The sequence below is a fragment of the Nipponia nippon genome, unplaced genomic scaffold, assembly GCF_047370975.1.
Source record: "Nipponia nippon isolate SJK-2023a ecotype South Korea unplaced genomic scaffold, ASM4737097v1 scaffold_6, whole genome shotgun sequence".
Classification (NCBI taxonomy): domain Eukaryota; kingdom Metazoa; phylum Chordata; class Aves; order Pelecaniformes; family Threskiornithidae; genus Nipponia; species Nipponia nippon.
The window spans coordinates 59,658,473-59,683,775 of NW_028262380.1; the positions used below are offsets into that span (position 1 = coordinate 59,658,473).

Here is a 25,303-nt window from a genome sequence, read left to right on the forward strand (position 1 = left end):
CCTACTTTAAAATGTTTGCGATGTGTTTAAGCATACTTCATGCTACTACTTGATATGGAAACAAGACTGAAGTTGATAGCTTTCCAAGGACTCCCATCCAGCTTAACATTGCAGCGAGGGACTGTCACCGCCAGCTCCCAAAACTTCCAGAAGATGCTTCCTTTTCTTAACCCCTATCAACCTCTGTTCCCACCACTGAAATGTCAAAACCACATATACAATATTTAGCGTGAGATTCTGTTGCTGAAAACATTCACTAAAAACACAGGCAGCAGTCACAGTTAAACAGCAGTTCTACAAGCAAGTAAGCTAGGTAAATTATCAACAAGTCCTTGTTGTGCGTATGCTGATAAATATCTTTTTCTCTAACTGAAGGACAATTTGATCCTTCAGTAACCGAACAAAGTCTTTCTAACAAGCAAGTGGTTTTTATGATTCAACACTACAGATTTTTAAGATCCATTCAGAGAAAACAAGCGTTCATGGTTATGGAAAACATGTTTTATAAAAGAAATCCATGCAGAGAAATCTTCAAAACTCACCCAGTATTTAAAAGTAGTTTCAAAAGAAAAAGGAGCTATGTTCTTCCAGCGACTTGCCCTCCTGGTTGTAAATACAGGCTGAAGTCTAAAATAGACATGCTATCATTCAGCACAGTCACATCTGAACATGCAAACTTCCAGAGGGTAGAAAGAGGGCTATAACTTACACCAGGCAGTCCGGGGATAAAATTCACTCTGGCACAGGAGAGCACACAAGACAACACCGAGAAGCATCAATGCGAGTCCAGAGTCTTATTCAGTAGGTGAAAATCTGCCTCCTCTTAAGCAAAGAATTCTGCTGGGGGTGGGCACTGATAAAACACAACACTGCGTCACGACTGCACTAGGGAGACAAACCAATCCAATGAAGCTCATATTAAAAGCAACAAAAAAACGTTCCCTTTTTTTTTTTTTTTTTTTTTCATCCAAGCATAGGCATAGACGAGAAAGGAAATCTCATTTTTGACCGGCAGCTGGGCATTTTGGTGCGATCAGGTAACCCCTGAGGAGCCCCAGGTCTTCTATTTGCAAGCACACTTAAATGCACGCTTAATTCAAGTGCATGCAACGGTAGGGTACCTACATCCAATTCGGTAAAGATGTTGCACGCTTGTTACTTTACCCGTGTCAGTAGAGGTCTCACAGGCTACACAGATTGCAGAAAGTTAAAGATGTGCACGAGTTTTGACTGGATCGATGCCTAAGCAAGCAACTTTGCTTTCAACAGTTCAACCTAAATTACCCAATCCAAATTCCTTCAACCGCTTTCCTTTAAGTGGGAAACAGTTTTGCATGTATGTCAAGGCAAAAATAATGTTTGCCTAAAAGCACCCGGCTTAGCTTTATATAAATATTTGCTTTAATACTATATAATGCAATTAAGCCATTTTATTCAGCAAAAAGGAATGTAAATCAAAACTGCGTTGTCACAGTTTAAAAATCTGATGGACACAAATTTATTTGGACATATTTCTGGTTTATAAGTAAATGATGGTTTAAATTTAAGTCTTAGGTTTTCCTCCATTCTGAGTCACTCAAAGCCATGGCATCATATTCCAACACAATAAACTTAAACTGGTAAATTTTCTGCGTCCTGAACATTTGAGAAAAAACAAATCATTGGTTTAGATTTGTAAACACAGACTTGGAAACCTAATTCTTACCTCATCTATTTTTTCAAGTTTGAATAAAGGATATTTCTTAACAAGGTGGCAAAAGTTTTCTAAATTGGTTAAATTCAGCTGCAGATTATATTCAGGGATAATTTGGTAAATCTGAAAAGTGGTTTAGATTTCTTAAGAAAACTCACATGGATTAGTAAGCCTACATCATCTTCTAAAAAGAATTAGGGGAAAAGCTCCAGCTAGAAATCTGCAACGCAGAAATGACATTAAAAATCCCCAATAAAAAAAGAATTATAAGTATCGGGCCACAATTCATCGTAAGAAATGCTGGCTCTTTATTTAAGGTCAATGTCCAGCTACTATTAAGCTTGCAATATAGCCGCTAACTTTGTGAAAAGCTGCATCTCTTAAAGAGTCTGGCTGCAAAGTCTTTCCTTTTACTTCTGTGATAGCTGGCAAACAGGCTTCCTAGGTTTAGAAAAGTGAGAGAGGTTGATACTTTCACGCTGGCCTTCCCTTGTGTACAAAAGCAACATATTTTAACAAGAATATTCATCTTTTCCTGCAGATCAAAACATATCTTAATACTTTTTTTTTTTTTTACAAGTAGCGTCAATCAATTCAAGTGAGAGCGATCATAATTGTAAACATGAAGTCAGCCTGCATTTATAGGTCTGGATTCCAAGGTTTTAAGAAAAAGTCAATAAACACAGAAACTTTCTTGGAGTGCTTGTTTAACTTTATAAAGTAAAAAAAAAAGGCCGCAAAATATTATTTCACGTTCTCTTTATAGCTGACAAGTTGTTGATGTCTGCCTTGGAAAAGCTCAAACCTGAACGGTCCAAGCGCTAAACCCACCCTAGTTCTCCTTAAAGGACCATTCACCCAGCCTAGAGTAACCACCACCAGCGCGTAGATGCAGGTAAAAAGCCTGTCGAAAGGCTATGTTATTTGGGAGGTATCTATCTACATCGATTTCAAAAGCCAGAAGTTGCCAGCCCGACCTGTGGGAATCATCTCGGACCCAGGAGAACAACACACTGGAACCATTTGAGTGCCGCTTCCCATGAGCCAGCCTGACCACGACGGTGGTTTCTTGTTGACCTAAGCTTCAGAGCTCGGTCTACACGCAAAGCGAAGGATATAATAAACAGCACAGAGAAAAGGAAATATCTTCAAAGTTTTTGTTCTGCTAAATCAGCATTGTGGACCTCAGGCATGGGAAAATTCAAGCCAAGATAGGTTGACCATTAAAAAGAGTTACAATTTGGGATACCACTAAAGAAGCAGGCAAAGGAAAATTTATACGACCACAAAATAAATGATGAGGATTGGCTTTTGGCAATGGCAGCACCAGTTTGGTTCCCATCAAATCAAGTATTTGTAGAAATGATAAATATTATATATTACAATCTCAATCAGATATCATAATTTTTTTTTTTAATTGTAATTTATTCTGGTAAATGCACACTTGAGAGATCCCTGTTTGATTCAGCAAACCCACACTAGGCAGATTTATATTCTGGTTTAAATAATGTAATGGGACATGCCAATTTAAATAATTAATTTTAAACCCCCTTTGTTTTGCATTTCCACATCAGCTATTTTCTGAAAGATGCCCAGGTTCTCATTTACCAGTAACCACTAAAACAATGTTAATTTGCAACTTAATGTAACTTCTATATCAAATGTAACTGGCCTTTTCGCTATTCGGATGGGAAGGCTACATATTTAAGCGATTATACTTATTTTAAAATACATGCATTTTGAATAGAAAATAATGGGGGATGAGTATCATTTTCTAACATAAAAACCTGTAAGAATTGGAACCTGAGTACCCGTACGCTGCATTTGGTCAGAAACAGAAATACAATAAAAACATCCGAAAGCTGCAGGATGTTGTTCTAGTTACGTTGTGCCAACTTAAATAAGGTTACTGACCAGCAACAGGAGCTTTCAGGCTTTCACATACCTGCCGGTACGCGAAAATTGAGCGCAATAAGCAGCTGGAACCGGGGACTTTTTGTTTCCCTTACAGTATTTGTGCCCCTGACCCTGCCTAGGAACCCTTATTTCTCTCAGTCTACAAACAAAGAAAATAAAATTAATGAGGAGGAATGAAAATGGGTGGCAGATGACTGCACAGGTATCACATAGTATCTCAAAAGAAATCCAGCTCTTGCAATACCCCGCTTTCTGGTTTTGAAGGCCCCCGTGACCATCTACACCATGGGGGACTTCAAGCAGGACACCGCACGCTGAGCATTACCTGGAAATCAGCCCTGAGGTCCTTGAGGCTAATGGAGATTTAACACAGCTCCACCGAACACAGCACCATTTCTGGGTGCTTTGGTAACTCCCTCGTGCCTAACGAACACCAACAAAACTCTGAAGCTATCAAGCTCTGCAGATAGCAGATAGCCACAAACACAGTTCAAGCTGGAAAGAGCCAGCTCCAACCCACAAAAGCACATCTGCTTTTGCATATTGGGTAGCAAGCTCCAACACATTCTCTTACCTATTAGGATAATCTCTGAATAGAAAGAGATGAATCCCTGTTTCACTGCAAGAGAAACCATCTCAGGGACTCTCTGGAAAGTCTAATGTGGTAGACATAAAAATTTAAAAGTCACTTGGCATCCAGGGATGGAGCGACTCCTCTGCTCTGAGGAAGCAGACCATTTGGATGGGCTTTCTTGATGGCTCTGAACTCTGTCACACTCTCGTCCAAACCTCTTTTTCCAGCAAGCCCTGGGGCTCTCAAAGAGGACATCCCACCCCAGCTAGGAGACTTCCACTCCTGATGGTCGAGGTGAATCGGCTGTGCTTGCATAGGCACGCAGGGAGAGCTGCCATGTTACGGAGGGTGTCTCTACTTGAGATCACACTTGTCTACTGAGCGAGCGAGCCCTGGGAAAATGAAAAGGAGGAACCCACAACTGGAATTGCCGGAGGCCAAGGCTGGCGCGGAGGATGACACAGGCTCCGGGCGCTGTGTGGCCTGGGAGAGCCAGGCTGGCTCCAACCGCTGCCACAGCACAAGCCCACGCCCAGCCAGGAGTTCAAAGGCAGCAAACCCATTCCGAAGGAGCAAGGCTTCGGCCAACGCCGACTCAAGCACTGCCCCGGTTAATGCCACGAACCGGACTCGTATCGCCCGCGACTCTGGCTGATTCACCAGCGGCTGAGCGTACTATGTCCATACTAAGCCCAAGGAAAGGGGTGAACTGCTGCTCTGAGCCTCCCTGAGCTTAACCCATCATTTCCCCTCCCCAGCCCCATATCCAAAGAAAGCAATCAGCGTGGGCAAAGTATTTCTAAAAGCTCTGCCTACTGCTGACAACTCAAGAAGCATTATCCTGAATTACTAACGGACCTGTACTGACTTTACACAGAACATAAAAACTGCCCATGAAACACTCCTGTAGCAATCCAAAAATATGCATTTGGCAAATTCAGAGGCTTATGCAAAGATCCCCTTGGTAAAAAGGCAGAGCGCGGTTGCCAAAAGTCAACAATGTGAATTTTTCAGATAAAGGAAATCTGACACCTCAAGCCCCAGATTGCCTGCCATTTCCATCTCGGTTTGGGTTTCAGAGAATAACCGCTGTGGAGTCTTTTCTCGTTGAGCCAGAAGAGATGGCTGGGGCTCCCGCGAGTCCAGCAGCCCCCTCTCTTCAAAGGGAGCTGGAGGGAGCGACTAGCTATCAACATGCCAAACCACACTGGCTGGCTCTCACTGACAACCTCCAAAATCGGTGTGGCCAGCAGGACAGAAGACCAAGCACTGCTGAAATGAGCTAGCTGAATGCCAAAAGGAGGAAAGGACCAGGGGTATAACCAAAGAGGGGAGGGATGATGACACTCAGAGGTGCCGACCATGGTTATAGGAGTAAGTGGAAGCAGATGAGGCCAATACATTGTGGCAATGGAAATTCTGCTTTTTTTTTTTTTTTTTCTATGAGCATTGCAGTAATAAAGATATAAAGGTGGAAACAGCGATGAAAGCTGTGACCTTGGCTTCAGTTCATAGGAACAGGAGCTAAATATTACACCAGGAGGCTGGTGACCATGCCTAATACTGTCTGGAGACCATGCAAAGAATGGTACCTGCCAACAGATAGGCCTGTTTCCCCCTCAAAGTCCGATACCTGCTGATCTCTGTTCTTCAGAGTCCATGTAATGGTCCACATCTATCTCCTGTAGCCTTTGCTGCTAGAGACATGAGGAGCATGATGGTGAAGCAAAAACCTTGAGTTCCACCTAGAAGGCAGAGTCAACGTGCCGGCTGCTTCACCATAGGCTGACGATGCTGCTGGAGCAAACAGGTGGCCATCAGACTTGTCACGTTGGCTAGGAATTAAACCATCACCAATGCAACACACCAAAGAACGTCCCGTAGTCAGGTACTTGGCTTAGCGAACGCCTCCAAGAGGACTTATTAAGGGCATGCAGTCCTGTGAAGCAGGTCAAGAAAAGCTAGGCTTTATCCTCTACAACAGAAAACGTTGCTCTCCAATGCTTCTCCTGCGTGAGAATTAGCGCTGAAAATCATAGGAAAAGTGGACCTACAAACCAGCTTAATATAGTGGCTTGGTCAGGGATCTTGTTATCAAGAACTCTCTCCCTCAGATGAGTGGCTGCTCATGGAGAGATTGGCTCCATGTTTTGTGGGGGCTTTTCCTAGCCTGGGAGCAAACCCTGGTAACATTAGCGTTTGTGCTTCAGCGGTCGAGTGCTGTCTAGGTGGAGCACAAAGAGTCTTCCTACAGGTACGGGCAGGATAACGGGACGCACGTTGCCTCCAGTGAACTGACAAGCGTATTCATCTGCGGCAAGAGCTTGAACAGCTAGAATTTCTCTGCTTGCTGAGAGAGACTATAAAGAGAAGAGAAAGTCATTAAGGTAGCAGAAGCTATTTGAGTACATGGCACCAGCAAGCAGCACCAGTGGCTAGTGTGCCTCATCCTCTGAAAAAGGTGTTTATAGCTAAGCTGTGCTGATGATAGTGATGCATTACAGCACCCCGACGGTTGCCCAGAGGAAGAAAGATAGCACGGATGCTGCTGAGAGGTCAGGAATAGCGAAGGGGATTCCACGAGGAATCCTCCCCTCTCCCCTGCCTTTCTGAAGAAGTGTGAGAATCAGAGCTAGCCATGCCAGGATCCTGCTACGCCCACCACAGCTTGAACAGGGAGTTCTCTAGACCTATGCACTTCCCTTGCAGAAAATGACCTACTCGACAACGGGAATGGCACAGCGCTGACACAGACCCCTCCGTTCCATGCAAGCGCTGAGAGAAGAGCCACGCCACTCCAAGGCAGGGTGCAAATTCCCAGAGAGCCGAGGTATTGGAAAAAATCAAGCAAAAAAGGAGAAAAGAACCTAAAAAAATAAATAAAATTAAGTCTACGGCAGCCAAGTATGAGAACCAGGCCACGTGAAGAGAGTCCTCTGGAGTATGGAAGCACATGTGGAGCACATTTCTTGCAAGACCTGGAAGGGACCACAGTCTACCTCTGTCATACTGATACGGAAAAATCACTCACTGTTATTCATAAAACAAATTAGCAAGTGTATCATCATGTAAAGAACACTGAATACTCAGAAAAAAAGTATATAAAACATTTTTTCTTTTAAAGAAGTAAACAAGGAATCTATAATTAATAAACAACTGGTTGTTCCTGGTCACCAAGACCTTCAGAAGCCATAGAAGTCATTTTCTCTTCCATCTCTTCTACACACAAATTAAAAAGGGAAAATTACTTATGCCATTTTTTCAACTGTCAATCAGTTCCTCAGCCTTGAATTAACCAGATATTGAATTAAATCAAATGAATAAAATGATGTGAAGAAAACAGTTGCTCTGAAATGGTGGAATACATTACTCCCCAAATGGGCTTAACATTTCAATCAACACTGTCTCCAAGTGTTTAACCAATTATCTCCTGCAATTTAATTTTGTTTTCTTTAAAACTTCAGCAGACATGAACACCTTTGAATCACTTCATTTAATGCAAATAACTAAACAGATTACAATAAATTTGGGCTATAGTACAAGTTTGTTTCTTTCAAATACAAAGTACCAGGGTTTTAAAATAAACATCATCCTTTCTAGTTTTAAAAATTTCTCAACCAAGCAAAAAGTATTTTCCATTCTCCACAGTAATCCAGAACATAGACCATATTGTTCACTAATGTACATTAAATCTGGGATACGCTGGTGTCACTAATTTAACGTGAAATTCAGGTGTGCAGAAGACCATTCTGTATCTACTTTAAAACACAATAATCAATTACTGATAAATATATCTAAAATATGAAAAAAATTATTAACTGAGCCACTGGCTACTCTACTAAACCTGGGATTTTATTTTGCCTGGGGTTCTCTACGGTTTATTCAGAAAACATAAAGTAAGTGCACAAACTCAGAGGCACAGTTCTCCATCAAGAGAGTCTTCCACAAGAACATGCAAAAACCCACACTGAGAGTGCCTCACGGGTTGATCTAAAGAAGGAAAATACCATGGAAGAGGTAATGATGGCAGAAACACTAGGTGAACGTAGAGGCAGAGGTAACACGAAGAAAACAGAAATGTGCAGATTTACTTGTTGCAGTCAACAACAGTAACTAAAGTTTATTGATTTCAGTTTCAGCAGCTAAAAATCCATGAAAACATTTTTATATGATACAGACAATACTATCCCATATTCAAATTTCTATCAAAGTAATAATATAGGCTAGGATTTTCTCACAGGCATTGCGATTTACTTATCAATTAGTACAATAAAATCTATTTTAAAATATAAATATTACTAAGTGCAAATAGTTTTTGTATCCAATTGTAATTTAGCTCTTCAATTATATGGAAATACCTAAGTAAAGAGACTGAAAAAATATAACTGTTAGCTACAAAAATAGCTGGACACATTCTCAGCCACTGTCTCTCAACTGTTCCCTTTATATCCACTGTAAAACTATTTCCAACACACTAATCACATCTATTCGGAAGAAACTAAAATTATATGATTTCAAACTATTTTCATTAGAAAAACAGTCCTTTAACAACTGCTTTTACTCTTCCATCTAATTATATACTCTTAAAGGCCAAATATTCAGTCAGTACGCGAAAATAACCATAGCCTTTTATTTAGGATAAAACACCAGGTAAGAGTTAATAAGAAAGATAAAGATGCTCTTTGCCTCTACCAGCAACACTGTCCAATATAGGAAATTACATTTAATTTTAAAATTTTAAATACATGTATGTCAAAGTCTTAGTAACTCCGTATCAGAGACTTACTACAATTAAGTCTGTTCACAGCATTGTAACTTGCTGGACTGCATGGCCAGTATTTCTTTGGAGACACTTCACGTAACAGCCAAGGTGTTCAAAAAAACACCTTTCTAAAAGGCTCTACCCTAAGTCAATACAAAGTAATCGGCACTTAAAACCCCACAGCCCTGCCGAGAAATCTTACCTATCTGGAATATTTTTGCGACCAACAGTCAAATAAAAAAGATTGAACTGGTTAATGTTTGATTCTGACATCTGTCTAAGGACAGCATAAGAACAATACATTATAAGGTTACTCAGAGGGCTAGCACTATCTTTTTTTTTCTTTTACCTATGCACCTGTCACACTTTTATGCAAAGGCTGTTTATTAAATACAAGCAAAACCCCTGATTTCCTGTTTCGTAACGGTCATGGTCTGATCTTTTCCATATTCAATGTATGTTTCTACAAAAACCCCAAATTGATTTCAAGTACAAAGCAGCAGCTATCTAATCCACAAATAAAAACTACAGCGATGTTCTGCTCTTCCTAAAACAAGCTTGAAGCCACGATCATATTAAAGACACAGATGTGAGGGAATTTTTCAACTTCCACACAGATATGCAAACAAAGCGTTACAATCCAGGGGTGCAGGTAAATGAATAGGCAAGCAAACTATGTGACGTTTGTGCAGCGTCCTCTCAAATCCTGCAATCCCTTCTAGAAAGTCTGGGTCTACATCTCCCTCTTCTTTACTCATGTTCTTCTCGCATGGCTTGGTCTCAGAAACTTTCCATGCCTGTAACGGAAACTTGAGCCAACTTCTCAAATGTATGATTTCTTCATCTCCACTCATCATCCACTTCTGTTTCTGAGAAGCTCCTCATCATGACACCTGTATCTCAAGAAGCAAAACAGGAAACATCACAGGGATGAAGCAAGGAAAGATGAATAATAATATGCCTCTGTGTCTTTAATAAAATCCCAACTTTCATTCAAGTTCCTTTTAGGAAATAAGAGTTCCTTTCACAAAAGCAAAGTTTTGCCAAACTAGGTATGTAAACATCGTGTGCCAAAACTGGGGTAACCAATGAAATCTCCCAATCTGCACCTCCGTTTCTGACACGATGAGCAGGAGAAATCCTGTACTGGCTAGCCTTACGTGCTGTGGAAAACATCATCGGGTGCCAAGCTTGCAGAACTAGTCTGCGGCAGCCAGCTCAACTGAAAGAAACCGCTGACCCACCTACTAACTTATCCGCTACTGAAAACAACGCAAGTTATCTTTACCCAGGACCCGTTTGTCCAAGTAAGTAGAGCTCTAGCCCGCAACTGAGGTGAAAAACAGGGATGTAAGCCTCTCCTCTGCTTTCCCCACTGCTCCTTAATCTGCGCAACTTCCACAGTACGTTTGATTTCACACGCTTGTCAGGTACTGGAGGAGACGATTCCTCTGCATTACAGCAGTTTAACTGCAAGGTGACCAAGGCCTAAGGTATTTTCAACATGTCTTTCTCCCCAAAATCATGTCATAGAGTTTGGGGTTGGGGTGGAGGGGACTTGCCTATCTGTTTCTGCCATCCAGAACTTGGGATCAAGCGGGCCCAAAGCCAACAGCAGCGCTGCTCAGAGTCTAACAACAAAAAGGCAGAGGGATGACTCATCCGCAAAATGAAGACACAGCCATCTTGTGTCCAAACAAGCAGCCCAAACCATTTGCCTGCCTCACGATTTTGCCCGAACGCTGAATGAGGGGGTGCAGGAGAAATGATTTCTGCAGCCGCCCCAGCCATGACGCCTTCAGGGCAGATAAGCAGGCACCAAAACCATTCTGCCAGCCAGCTCTCCATGAGACAGAAGCACGAAAGCAATTTTATCTCTCCCTTTTAGGGTTAAGGCCATCTTTAAATAAACATTAGCACCAAAATCTCTTCCTAGCAGAGGCAGAGCAGATTCTACCTCTTATCAGCTACCATCTCAAATTCTCAGAATTCCACCTCCCATCTGAAATCCCCCTTTCTTCTGCAAAAGCCCTTGACAGCAGCATGCTCCATACGCAGGGCACACTTCACTCAGAAAGACAGCATAGTCCTTCGCCAACTCCTCCCAGCGAAACGACGGGTCATTTCGGTGCTCTCACACTAAAAATGAGGGACAGCTGTAGGGACAGAGTGCCACCCGAGCACAAAAAGTCTTGGCTTTGGTTCTTGCACACTGCAGTAGAGCAGATAACTGAGCCTCGGACGGTCAAAGTAAGAAACCCTCTGACAGTGCTCTGGGTATTGCAGAAACAATAGCTTTTAAGTAACCGGACAGAAATGTATTTGCTGTGCAGGGATTATATGTCAAAGAAAAATACATATTCCCTCAATTCTGAGCTCCTGAAGAAGTCCTTACCCTCAAAAGTGCTTAGGAGGCAAATAGTCCTGAACGCCTATGCCTCACTGATCATGCCTGCTATTGAGAAACATGCTATTGCCTACTCAGGAAAGGCAACTATCACAGACTTCAAGAGCTTACAGAGCACAAAAGCTGAGGCAGCCACACGTGTCCCATCAGCAGGACATCCATGACACATCCAGATAACATCCAATTATTTTATACCACAGTGATCCTTAATCTTTTATCATGACAATCACTGCATACAAGAAACAGAAACCACAATTTCACTGTTCCATAATCATCGTAACTCTATGCATATTCTCTCCGAGCACCAGAAATTAACTGCGGACAAGTAATTCAATTTATTATTGACATCCTCACCCGTTAATCAGATGTCTACACTCAGCATATGCACCATACAGACTACAAGACATCCAGGCTGCTCGCTGTTGCATGCAGAAAGAGAACAGAAAGAAAAAGATTAATAGTTGTCAAAAAGATCTGACGCTGGCTGTCACCTGAAACAATCGAGGAATTTTCAGTTTTCTTTTGAAGAGACAATTTACTGGCAGGCTGGTACTTCTAACTTTGATCTTCATAGCAGCCAACACCAGCAGAAGAATTTTGTAGCTCAGTAACAAAACACAGAAACCTCCTGGACTGTTAACTCAATTACAGTATTTTGGCAAGGAAGCCTTCCCCTTATACCTTGGGGAAAGTCTTAAGATTAAACAGTGCATGTTTTAAAGGCACACGTGCTTCAATTATTTCATGTAACTGTTCATGCACCTAACTGCTTTGAGAGAAAAAGTATTCCATGGCAACTTGCTTGGAAAACTGATTCTTTTTCCTTGTTTCCCAAGGAAACAACGGTTACAAAACCACACCAACTGTCCCATGCGCAGCAACACACATTATTAGGCCAAGTTCAACCTAATCTGACAGAAAAGGACAGAGATTTCACAGGTCCTCAACTCCTACAGCAGGTTTGCAGAATAAATGAGCGAGGCAGCCCCCTGGGCAACGTGCCTGGTTCACAAACATCAGGGAGACATCACGTTTTTGATTAAATATACCCAAGAACTACGAAGCGGTGAGAGGCTGCTCAGGCAGTGTGCTGCTGGGAAAATCAGGGATGCTAACGGTACTGCTGTGTAATGGAAAGAAAGAAGGGGAGATGTTTAAGGTACCACAGTGCCACCAAAACGCAGAAAGCTGCAGGAAACTCATCTTCACTGCTTCAGCTGCTCACAGAGCTACTTTTTAATCTATGGAGCAATACAGCAATGCCTTTTGTGCCCATCACAGCTTCCATCTTTAAGCGGGCTGCTGCTGATGTGCTAGCAGGCACTTCTCAGGATTCATTAAAGGCACTTGGTCAACAGTTGTCCTCTTTCGCCAATGAGAAACTGGAAAGTAGATATAGACTGCAGTACAGGTGGCCTCAGAAAACACTAAAAAAAAAAAATGCTTCTCAAACCCTTTCAACAAGATCTTTCCCAGGGAGGGTAAGCTAAGCAGTGCCACGACAGGTCAGATTGCTGGTCCATCTGTTTGAGAATCCTGCCTCCTGTGATCGGGACCAGATGCTTCAGAAGAGAGAACAGCTCTGGTAGTGAACAATGATGTAACTCAACCAAAAGGGAAATTCCTTCCTGAAGTCATCAATTAGAATGAAGGTTTATATGCTTAATTTATTTTTAATCATATTTACTGCAACTCTGGACATTGTCATTATATATATAAATGTCCAGGTCTGCTTGGAATCCGACTAAACTTTTGGCCTTGGTAATATCATGTGGTATAATTATGCCAGGTTTCAAATGTACTAATTTTCAATTTCATTTAAACGTCCCTTTGTTCTTGCACTATGGGAACTAGCACAGCTATTAACCACCTCTTCCCCTTCCGAAGGCTCCAGCCCGGCTTGCACCATAAGCTCCCACGCCATACTGTGCTTTGTTACAGAGTGGGAACATAATCTGAGGGCCTTTAAGGCAACAACTTAGCAAATTCTATCAGTTATCCAGCAACGCTTCTATACGCTAAATTTGTGGGATCTGCTGGAAGTTGGCAGCTCCACCAGAATTTCACCAGGCCCTACCCACTTGCAGATCTTGCAAGCTCACTTTTCTGACGTTTTCCACTCAAGAGCTGCCATCCTTATAAGTACGCTGTTTTGCCCTGTGTTGTGTTCTTTGAAACCCCTGAGATTCTGATAAATTTAGTTATAAAAGAACAGACAAGAGGCATACCATGCTGAGCTTTTCAAGGTCATACAGGAACCTCTCCCTCTGAGCAAAGAATTCCCACAAAGAATTCCCCTCCCATCTCCATGCCTGAATAAAGAACAACAGTGTCCAACCAAACAAAACCAATCCTATTTTGTTCTTGGCTGATGTTCCTGTGGGCTGCAGGTTCCCCTGTGCAATAACTTTAGCCTATGTTGTTACTTATGGATGAGCTCATGATGTATTCATCATGATTATTACACCAAGTGCTTCCTAAAGCTCCAGTGCAATTAGTCACTGCCATTTCTGCTCACACAACGCTTGCAAGAGGCATCAAGGTATAAAGCCACGCTTTCATTCAACAAAAGTTTGGCAAAAAAAAAAAAACAACGATGTATGCAAGCAGCAGACAAGGAAGGGAAACTCTTAAAGCAAACTTGAGGTTCTGGATCCTCTCGTCTCCCCAAAACATAGTCCTGCTTTCAGTAACTATATCGGCTGCATTTTCTTCTCCCAGCCTCTGGAGAGAAAACTTTGGACCCCAGGCCACAGGTTCTTAATCCCAAAGTCTTTATGAGAGAAAGAGTAGGTCTGGCTGATATCTCATGGGAAGATGGCCCCCCAAGGAGATGACAGAGTTTTTACAGCATCTGTGAGAAACACAACAGAGCCATCACTGTTTTACCGCAAGTGTTTTGATTACGGGCTTGGTACTGGTGAATTACGGCAAGAGAATACTTGTTTGCCTCAACCAAAAAGAAAATTACACCATTTCATCCCTCTTTAGAAGGATCTTCAGGCAAGCAACGGGTCGAGAGAAAACTCCTGTCCCAGCCTATGGTCCATAAACAAATGGAGCTCTTTAATGATCAAAATAGCACTAACAAAACTGGTAACAGGCACCACTTTGCCACCTGTTAGCTCATTAAGTAATACAACCGCATGCAACTTTTTTCTCTATTTGAGTATCATATACTGATTAGAGTCAATAAAATCACAGGTCTCATAATGGCAGTTAAATTGTCCCATCGCATACTTCTCAATGACCTCCCCATGCTGTTTAATAGTTACTCAGCAATCATAGATACTCTGTTCCAGAGTGATGATCTTAATACTTCCTTTCTAAAAGGCCATAAGCACTTTCCTGTTCTTCTGTCTCACATGTGTAAAGACGACATACTGAACTGAGTACTTCTACAATGCTCTTAGGCAACGCTCAAACCGCGGTCCAAGCCACAAGTGTCAGAGCACTGCCATACCAGCATCTCCAGGACCTCTGACCAGCCATCGAGTGGTTTGCCTTTGGCATTTCAGGATTTGCTGAGGTTGAAAGAGAAGACAGTAATGATACAGAACAATTCTCCCATCAGCAGTGGCAAAAGTAATCTTGGAGGCCTTGAGTGCAATGCTTTCACCACTTCTGGGTCGTTACTGAATATGAAGTCAAGAGATGGGATATTTTCTGTTTGTCACGCACAAAAACAGAGTTTGGGTAAGGAAATCTTTTAACGGACTCAACAAAGGTATTTTTGGCTGCTAGAATTCTCAATCCGTTGTGCTAAAATTAGCTTTAAATAAATGTGCAATACAAGCAGTACATACTTTGCCTAAGAAAAAATCCGCTGGCCACTTACAGATCATGTGAACTCGCTTATTTAGTTGAGCTAAGAACATCAATTATTCCAAGCCTTATCTGACTGTAGATTTGGATCGATTTAGCAATGGCACTGCCACATATCAAAACACATGACAAGCCACAGCTCTTTACCAAAGGGAGGGAAAGTTCCTGCAAACAACGGCTGCTGCCATTTAACAAGTCGGTCATGAAGAAGAGAGATAAAATTGAAAAAGCCTGCGCCTCTGCTTCTACCCTTCCGACCTTCCCTCTGAAAACAAAAAGCAAGTCTTCCTCTTCTGTCAGTCCACCCTGCCTTCCATACTGCAGTATAAAGAAATCGGATGCCTTCAACTATCACTCCCTGATGTCCACCAACCAAAGCTATGGAAGATGATATCCTTACTTGTTTTCCTCTTCAAGCTCTTCCTCAATCAGTAAAAGGGTTCCCTAAGTTCTGCCTTGTTTTTACAACCAGTGTCACAGAAGTTGGTTCTAATATTGCTCATTGGAGCCTATACCACGATCTGAGCAATGGCAAAACAGAGTCATTCAAACACACTGAGTACTCGCTGCTGGGTAAAGTTCACAGCAGCTGTTTGAGCCCCAGAAAGACATCTGAGAGAAGTGCCATAAATAACGAGATCACATGGAGTCTCCCATTGCACAACCAACATACATCTTTCCTGCTCAGGAATTTATGCTTCACACCCTATGCTGTCAGTCAAGAGCACATTACAAACTATGTTTTCAGGATGTTCCAGAGGGTATTTTGGAAATACAGCCCTCCTGCCGGCAGAGTCTTTTCAAAATACTCATTCTATTCCATTACAAGAAAAGCAAACGTTTCTATAATCTTGTCCAAACCGCAGCCTTTCTCCGGAGCAAGCTATAGATCCATGCATGCCTTTTATACATCACGGATGTCTAAAACCAGTTCCAGCAAGTCTGACAGCCTGACAGAAACTGAAGGGGACTACTCCTTCGCAGACTCAGGATCTCACTTTTTCTTCAGATGTGCAAACGTAAGGTATTTCCCTCAGACTCCAATGTCAGCAAATCCCTAATTTGAGCAGCCACTTTTTAGTATTCTTAATTCATTTTACTGTTAGATTAAAATTAAACCCAGTTTTCCTAAAACATCTCATTCCTAGGCCTCTGCAAGGGGAGAATCACTTTTCAAAGCAGTGCCTAGCTATAATTGAGGAAGAAGATATATGGCTATTTTATAAAAATGAGATTTTTTTTTTCTTCTTTTTCTGGAGTTTTGCCACAGATTGCCTTCGAGGGCTTGGTTCAGAAATTCCAAATTCAGCTTATTGTTTTTCTCATTGAGAACTAACTCCTTTTAGCAATTCTGTTAATCTTGGAGTTCGAAGTTATTTTTATTAAAGTAACGCCCAGAGTTTAGATATTCCATAAAAAGATCAGGAATTATTTTTATTAAAGGAACACCCAAAGCTTAATCATTCCTTGCAAAAATCAGGCAAAGCACCTTCATTCTTAAAAAGGTTCTTAGCCTTTTCCTTGTAAACACAGATTTCACAGAGACAATTGAGCACTGAGAAGTTTTATCAGCCTTTTTTTATGAGAGAGTTGGGAAAAAAAGTTAAGGCAGGATTTTTCCTGCCTAAAAAAATCCTGAGCCTTTTGCTCTTAACACGACGTGTGTTTTTTTTCCTTCTCCCTTCTTGTCTTCTGCTACAGAAGAAGTAGCACTGATTTCCACTCCCCGACATCAGATTTCTCATGAGACATTTGCGCCGGCTTTGGGGTGTTCTGCCAGCGGTCAATATCTCTGGTCATACTCAGTATCTGTCCCTCAGCCAGCAGGGAGTCCCGCCGACCCAGGCGACACCAATTTCTGATGGACCTTGTCAGACGACAAGGAACTTGTTCTAGGCCCTTAACTCTTATGCCACAACAGGAACGGGGCTGCAAAGTAAAGGATCTTACCTCCATTCTCAGGGGCCTGAGGCACTGAAACCTTCTGCTCTTCAGTGGCAGCCCTGACTCGAGGACAAGATCAAGTGCTGCCTTTTTGTCTGAGTGACTATGTTAATAAAGCAGGTGACATCACCCAGGTTCCTTACCATGACTAAAACACGGTTTAAGTGTTTGGAGGGGAAAGGGAACACCTTTTGATCACTAATTCCGATCGGGAGCGTAAGCAACCACGACTGAAGACTGCACTTTGTCAGCAAGCCTCCTCCAAACGCTGTTGCTCTTCAGGCAGAACAGGCCAAAGACATCATGGAGTTAATAACACGTTTTCCAACAAGGTGCTTCCTCCCCGTTGAAGAAGGCATGTAGTGACAATTTTCAATCTCTTTAATGTAGAAATTAGGGCCGGGACAAAATCTTTTCAGTTCCTCCGAAAGAGAGGTTAAGTTGCAACATACCCACCTCTCTTTCCACAGCGTGTATAATTTCAGCTTGCTCAACAGCAGCGGCACTCCTGAGTCCAGGAGGACTTTAAAAGGAGCGATTATGCTCACGGAAGTAAGCTAACGTGAATAAACTGCCCATGCAACAGGGAGACATTCCAGAGCCCTGTGCTGTCACCAGGCTTTTGGCCAATGCTGCTTAATCATATATGCAAAACAGAACGATTCATAGGTTAGAATATTCTCAATGAATAACTTTGCACTGCGCTTAAGAAGCTTTCCCGCAACCCATCCTCAGACGAAGGCACTGGGATCTTCTCCCCTTTTTCAGAGCTTCTACTGGCATCAGTAGTGCAAGTGGTAGGGCAAAGGCTTCCTCTGCAGGTCTCCTCAATGGATCAGGCAGTTTTGGAAGGGAAGTTTGAGAGCAAGTTTAGCACCACCCGAGCATCACGCTGCTGAAATTCGTAACTCTTATGGCTATAAGGCACCACGGCAGCTGCTACGGGCTGCGTTCTCATCTGGGCTCGGCTGGCACATGCCAGTTCATACTATCCGGGCATGCAACGCTGGACTGAAACTCAAAATGCTCGTGGAACGGAGGAAGATATTTTCACTACGATGGCCCACGGAGTCTTCAGCTTTACACTTGGCCACACTCATAGCTTAGAAATATTTAAGACCCTCTTGAGCCTTGTCACGGAATTTCTAAAGCTCTATCCGAAAAGCTTTGATCTTCTCTGCAGCACTGAGTATAAAATCTAGGCAGCCACATTTTAGTTATGAGGACAGGGATGACTTTTCCACGATTTAAAAGAAGATTATAGTTTTCACGTAAGATTATAGAGTCACGGTTGTAACTCCATCTGAAGACTGCATTTACAGAGATCTGACTGTTCAGCAGCTCCCACGGACACAACAGAGCGGTCAGATTCTTAAAAACATCCGAGTTATAATTGAGAGCAACTTGTTAACGTTTTTTTGTGGTATCTTATAGATGCAAAGTTTTAACTGCTTTGAAAGCCTTCCCTCGCATGCTTTGGTGATCAGACACCACTAAATCTACGTATCATAATAGCTTTTTAAACAGTATGGGGTAAGCTAGAAAGATTTGCCTCTGTACAGCATTCTCAAAAATAAGCGCGACTAAAGATAACTTTGGCACAATTTTTTTAAAGGTCACAAGCTTTCCCGATGCAAGACATCTAATAATTCAGCATGAACGGAGTTCCACGAGAGTTTGAGAATCCATTCCTGTGCATGCCTACAAGCCCGACTACTACGAACGGATGCAAAAAAAATAGATCTATTGCCTCTATCCTATCTGCCTTTGCTTTTAGGCACCGATTTTTTACTACCAATTAAAGAAGGCACTTTTTTCCCCACAAGCAAAATCATGAATTAACGGGTAAAAATCACTGCAAAAATCTGAGGTAAAATTTCAAAAGCTGACTGCACCTTCCGTCCCAAAGCATACTTGCACGGTAAAACTGGAATGTACACCCCCCAACAAAACGGGGCATAGTTTTGCTGGGGTAGGACCTCAATAGCTACACTTAAGTCAGGAAAACAAATCGCTACCTACCCTTCGCTCATGGCTCAAGCAGCGCTCTTCTAACGCCCTAGCGAACGCAAAAAGGTACGCGCTCTGGAAAAGCTTTTGCTTTTGTTGCTTCTCCTTAAAAACGCTTTGTCTCCACAAGTAAGTTTGTGAGATACTTGTGCCGCTACCTCAGGCTGATGAGCACAAGCGGAGCTGCAAGCCGCTCGAGATTTCTAAGTGCTTCACGGTGCTTCCAGCTCAGCTGAGAGGAAAATCGTAAAAAAATGAGCTACGGACAGGACGACGGCTGGGTTTAGCAAACCGGGAGGACGGGGTTGGTTTTGCCGCGCTGCTTTACGGGCAGGCCGGGCGCCGCAGCCCCGGCGAGCGCTGCAGACGATGCGCCGTCAGCAGGGATTCAGCTCGGCGCTGCCCGCTCCGGGGCTGCCCGCTCGGGCGGGCAGGGCTGGCGGGAAGCGGGCCGAGCCCCCGGTACGGCCGCCAGCCCGGCGCCGGGACCACGCTGCGGCGCCCGCGGGGTGCAGCCGGGCACGGGACGCGGAGAGCCCTCCCGCCCACGACGGAGGGGAAAGCCCACCCGGCCCGGCGGCGCGCAGGCCGCCCCCGGGCCTCCAGCGGAGCCGGCCCCGGTCCCGGTCCCGGCCCCCCCCGCCCCGGGCGGCCCCTTCCCGCCTCACAACGGCCCCCGCCCCGCCGCCGGCGCGGCGCCCCCCTCCCTCCCCTCAGCACCGACGGGGCGAGGTGAGGGGCGAGGGCGGGGCGCCCCCGCGCGCGTGCCCGCCGCGCCCCCACTCACCGCCCGGCGGGCGCCCTCCGGCCTCCGAGCGGCGGCGGCGGCGGCGGCAGCCGGCACGGCCCGGAGGCGGAAACGGCGATAGGAAGCGAGGTCACGCGGGGGGGGGTGGAGGAGGGCGCCGCTTCCGGCGGGGGGGGAGGGCACCGGCGCCCGGCGGTGGGGCTGCGTCCCGGCCGTGCCGCTGGGCCGCGGGGAGGCGGCGCGCAGCCGGGTCTCCGTACGGCCGGAGCAGCGCGGGCAGGGCCAGGCGGCGGGAGGCCTCCGGGCAGGCAGCGGCGGGAGGAGGGCGGGCAGCGCAGCCCGGCCGCCGGCGGGCCCGGGGGTTCCTGCCTCCTCCCCGCGGCTGCGCGGGAAGGGCGCGCCCCGGCCCCGCGGAGCGAGGCTGCCGTTCCCCGCGGCTGCCGGCGGGGAGGCTGCCAGAAGGGGCCCCGGGCGCGGGTGGCAGGGTCTCATCCGAGCCCCTTCCACGGGGCACAGCCGCTCGGCCGCCGCCTGCCGCCGCCAGCGCGGCCCGGGGGACGCTTGACCGCCCCGCCCCTGCGGACGCCGAGCTGCAGTTCCAGCCTGGCACGGAGCACTGGGTGAACACAGCCAAGTTCCCTCGTATCTGAATGGAACCGCAGGGCTGCCTACCGCTGCTCCCAGGCTTCACGTATTTTAGCACAGAATTGGGAAAAAAAAACTCGTCCTGGGCATACGCTCTCAGCTCCCCGCCGTTCGTTAGCGTTCTGTCCGCCGCTCGGCCTGCTCGCCTCACGTAACGTTAGGCATTACAGCATGATACAGCCTCAAGTAGTTGTCATGATTAGATGCTTTTATTAAGAAGTCAATTCTGCAGTATTCTTTAAATTAACTGATTTAGAGATTTACCTAGAAAGAAAAAAGTAACTGGGGTGTGATGTCTCTTCTGGATAAGCTCTTTCTGTTTACACAAATATTTATAGGCCATCCCATTCTTTAAAGCAATTTCACTAAATTAAGCTAACCGCCTTTCGATTAACATTATAGTATTTGCTTTCAGTGTCTTTCAGACATGCAATTCACTGTGTACTTCTCAAAGTTTCTCCAGGAAAGGTTCACAGTATTGCATACGCAACCCCCGTATAAACACGAGAGAGCAGAATCTTTCTGCGCTACCGCCAGCGACGCTCCGGGCTCTCAATGCTGTTCACCTCCGCTAGGCAGTACGGCCACAGAATCTTCACTGACATTTACTGAACGCGCTCAGCAAATTCAACGACGCGTGATGGAGGAAGGAAAGGGTTTCCTGGCAGGCAGGTACTGCCTTTGCTTTCTCTGGGGTGCCGTTACCAGAGAGGGTAGGAGCTGATTTCCAACGTGCCGGCAGAGAGAGAAATAATTTAAAACATTGGTAAGACTGCGCTTCTCTACCCTCGGAGGTGTCTCTGAGCAGGTCTGCCCCGCGTTGAGTACTTCCATGCTGCATGTTTCAGTAGGCACTCAGTTTACTTCACGGGGCTCAGAGAAAAGCTCCTGAGAACAAAGTTTTTAGGAGACTCCCCTTCCTTTCCCCCTTGCCTTCAGCTATGTACCAATTAAGAGGCACTGAAAATAGCTCCACACTGACTCTTATCATCAGCGCTGGAAACATATCCTGAGTTCCTACAACTGTGGGCTTCACTCCACTGAGAGCTGTACGCTTTCAGTCTGTTTTGGTGGCTGCTGCTGCTGTTCATACTTCCTTGCTGAAAAAAAGAAACACCAATCAACACCGATTATACCATTTATTATACACATGTATATATATGTGTGTGCGTGTATACATATCTCTATATATACACGTATAAATATGATAACAATCGAGAAATAGACTTGAGATTAGAGAATATAACTTCACTGCTTAGCCACACAAAGGGAAGTTTCAGTCACCGCGTGGAACTAGGCCTTTAGCGTACGGTCTTGGAAAGGCTGAACAGTAGGGTCACGGCAAAAGGTCAGTAAATTAATGACAGAGAACTATGATTCCACTCAGGTCCTTTCATTTAAAAAAAATAAAAAATTAAAGACTATGGCTTCAGAAGTACTATTACAGATGACCTGAATGACTCATTAGTCACACGGTTGATCTCCACATCACTCATCTCCTCCACAACATGCAAACCACAAGCTAACAACTACACTGACTTCAAAATTAATCTGGTTAGCAAGGCAAAAGGAGATCAAAGAGTTGTGTGCGGTGGAACAAACACCAACAACGAATGCCAGCAGGCATTCCTCTGTAGGAAGCACATCCTCTTTTGTTCCTACAGAATGCAATGGCCTGGTTTAAGAATCTTTACATTAAATCTTTACATTTAAAAGGTGGTTTCAACTCATTAAGTATTTCTTGCCCATATTCCCTCTAGGCGTGCAGGTATGGCAGATGTGAAGCAAGTACAGGTGTTTCTCTGAATTGGACCTCTGGAGTTTCACAGGCACGGGGCTCCTTCCTACCTCCGTCCTGACCTTCAACATTAAGATGGGAGCGGCAACGCTTGTTGGTACAGTAAAGTTCTCATTTATTTTCAATTTATGAAGTTGAATTACTCGTGATTCCACAGTCCTCTCAACTTTTACAAATCCATCCACGTTTTCATAGAATCATAGAATGTCCTGAGTTGGAAGGGACCCGCAAGGATCATCGCGTCCAACTCCTGACCCTGCGCAGCAACCCCCAAATTCACACCATATGTCTGAGGGCGTTGTCCAAACGCTTCTTGAATATTGTCGGGCTTGGCGCCCTGACTGCCTCCCGGGGGAGCCTGCTCCAGTGCTCCACCACCCTCCGGGTGAAGAACCTTTTCCTGACGTCCAACCTACGCCTCCCCTGGCATAGCCTCCTGCCGTTCCCTCGGCTCCTATCACCGGTCGCCAGGGAGGAGAGACCAGCGCCTGCCCCTCCTCTTCCCCTCGTGAGGAAGCTGCAGGCCGCGGTCAGGCCGCCCTGGGTCTCCTCTTCCCCAGGCTGCACAGGCCGGCGGCTCATTCAGAGCCCCCAGCTCTGCTTCACTTCGACACCGGATTCGTTCTGGCAGCCGGCGCGGTGACGGCCGCTCCCTCACCTCCGCAGGCCCCAGCCCCGCCACCCGCGCTGCTGCGGCACCCCCGCCCGCAGGGCGCCGCCGGGCCGGGGCTCCGCCCTGCCGTCCCCGCCGCACGAGGGCCGGCGGGCTCGAGGCCGCCGCTGCGGGGACGGCCCCCCGCCGCCCCCGACTCACCGATGGAGTACATCTCCAGCTGCTGCCGCAGGCGGATCTTCTTCACGCTGTCGTAGAAGTCGGGCTCGGGCGGCGTCTCGGCGGCCGGGGGCAGGGTGAAGATGCGCAGGATTCTCCTCTTGTTCCTGCGAAGCGGGGGGGCGAGGCGGTGAGCGGCGCGGCCCGGCCCGGCCCGGCCCGGCCGGCTCCCGCGCGCCCCCGCCGCCCCGCTCCCCGCCCGCGCCCGCGGCCCCCTCACCGCCGCGCGTAGACGAGGAGGGCGAGGCTGGCCAGCACCGCCAGCAGGTAGACGTTGGTGGCCTCGTTCCAGGCCTCGTGCACCGAGTAGTCGATGGCGCCGCCGTCGCCCAGCGCCGCCGAGCCGCCGCCGCCTGCCCCCCCCGCCGCCGCCGCCGCCATGGGGGAGAACGGCCGTGAGGGGCGGGCGGCGGGAAGTGACGTCAGGCGAGCTGTCGGGGACGCCGTGAGGCGCCGCGCCTCGGCCTCCCTGCCGCCATCTCGGGGTGGCCCCGCGTGGGGGCGGCGGGGGCCTCGGGCCGCCCCCCCCCCCCCCCTTTCTCTCCCCTCTGGCCGCCCGCCCCCGCGGCAGGGGACGCGGCCGGGTGACGGCGTCGCTCCCGGGGGGGGCAACAGTGGTTTTGCTTTCGTGGTGCCAGCGCCGGAGGGGGAGCGGGCGGGGGCAGAGGGCCGGCGGAGGCGTGAACTCAGCGGCCCGGCAGGCGCCCAGCCGGGAGCAGCCTCGCCCGCCGGTGCCGGTGCCCCCGGTCGTGCGGGGCGCGGCTCAGCGTCGAGAGGAAAAGAGGCTGGGATTGCCGGGAGCTCTCGCTTTCCACGCAGGAACCGCATGTGGCAGTTCAGGTTCTCAAAGCAGAAACAGCGCTTGCTGAAAAATCTTGCCTGCTTTTTTTTTTTTTTTTTTTTTTTTGGGGGGGGGGGGCAAAATGGGAGTTGCTGGGTATTCGGATGCGGGAGCAACATCGCTCACTCCTATGCTCCGTATGCTCCTGATGGCCAAAAGCACAATTCTAGGGTGATGCTTTGGCGGAAACGGTGGAGCAGAGCAAGCGTTTCAGTGTAGAAACTTGAAAAGAGAAATGAGAACTGCCTCATGAGATGCGGGTTAACTGGGCAGAGGACGCTCTAACGTACGCATCCACTTGGTTTTTGTACCCCCTGGCGTGGCACGTTTGAGCTACGTGATAGGTTAGGTGTGCTGTCCTTTGTCCTCTCCCCCTGCTTCTTTCTGTCCACCTCTGGCCCTGATATTTCCTTTTACCATATCTTCCTTCAGATACTAGAACTATTACAACGTATACATTATGGTTCATCTCCCTTTGCTTTACGCATATTTGGGACATGCTTATGTTGCGGCTATTTGTTTTCACCCTTTATAAGACAATACGGGGAAAACCCAGGTGTTTTTAGGGCATGATTTATCTAACCTATGTCGAGCATTCAGAATGAGTCCTCCTGTGCCCGGGAAGTGCTCTGACCCCTTACTGAGTAGAGGGAGGCTAGACACCCCGCTTGGATGGCACTCGCTTTGCAAATGTCCAGCCAGCCTGGAGAAACTGCGTCCTTTGGGGAGCCATTTTCTCAGTGCGAGATGTGGCAAGTCTTTCTCCTTCCATGCTATGGAACAGATTCATTTTAAGAGGCCTCAGATCAGGGTATAAAAGGATATGAGTGAAAACGACAATAAAAAAAAACCAAAAAGCTAAGGCACTGTTATCGTGAGAACAGTTCCTTGCCCCACATGGTGTGGGAAAGAAGAGTAGGACAGCAATTAGACATAATTCTAGGTCATTAAATCGGGATGGCACCCATGCACAGAACTGTGGAAACCACTAAGAGAAAAAAAAAAAGCCTATCACTTACGCAACATGACACAAGACAGTTAATTAAGCATGATTTTACAGGGATTTTAAGCAGTTTCTCGTGAAGTTGAGGCTTTTTGTTTGCTTTTTTAGTATGTTGAACTTTTCTGCTAACATGCCTGACAAGAAAGCGTTACACGTCTCTGGAAGAAAAGTGGAAGGAATGAACATAAGTAACTTGGGTGCTTTTTATATTTCACTACTACCTCTAGACCTGAGTTGAGATCAGGCTCCCTCATACAGGGTGTAGAGAAGCCGTGTTTAAGCTGTATCTAAAGGCACTTTTTGT

The 25,303-nt window shown here is 46.1% G+C and overlaps 2 protein-coding genes across 10 annotated transcripts in view; both read right to left on the minus strand.

The window, feature by feature from the left end:
* SLC20A2 (solute carrier family 20 member 2) overlaps positions 1-19,997 on the minus strand; it is a 58,496-nt gene extending 38,499 nt beyond the window's left edge. For 4 of the 7 annotated variants that reach the window (XR_015699551.1, XM_087735888.1, XM_087735886.1 and 1 more), the window contains exons 1-2: positions 710-843; positions 543-627 (exon numbers count right to left, since the gene is read on the minus strand). The gene's annotated coding sequence lies outside the window, so the exon portion shown is untranslated. Of the gene's footprint in view, positions 1-542; positions 628-709; positions 844-19,919 lie in introns of those variants that run through there. The other 3 variants (XM_087735883.1, XM_087735884.1, XM_087735885.1) reach the window with 3 other exon arrangements.
* Positions 7,659-23,662, minus strand: SMIM19 (small integral membrane protein 19). Of its 3 annotated transcripts, XM_087735909.1 has the most exons (4): positions 23,376-23,632; positions 23,138-23,262; positions 19,920-21,625; positions 7,659-9,839 (listed from the first exon to the last, which is right to left on the minus strand). In XM_087735909.1, exons 1-3 carry the CDS (start codon positions 23,534-23,536, stop codon positions 21,558-21,560), a joined length of 354 nt encoding a protein of 117 aa, XP_087592035.1. In that variant the 5' UTR covers positions 23,537-23,632; the 3' UTR covers positions 7,659-9,839; positions 19,920-21,557. The 3 variants fall into 3 exon arrangements, with proteins under 3 accessions (XP_087592035.1, XP_087592036.1, XP_087592034.1); XM_087735910.1 differs by lacking the exon at positions 19,920-21,625 and having other exon boundaries at positions 23,376-23,656; XM_087735908.1 differs by lacking the exons at positions 7,659-9,839; positions 19,920-21,625 and adding an exon at positions 22,058-22,385 and having other exon boundaries at positions 23,376-23,662.
* Between the last annotated feature and the right edge of the window lie 1,641 nt (positions 23,663-25,303).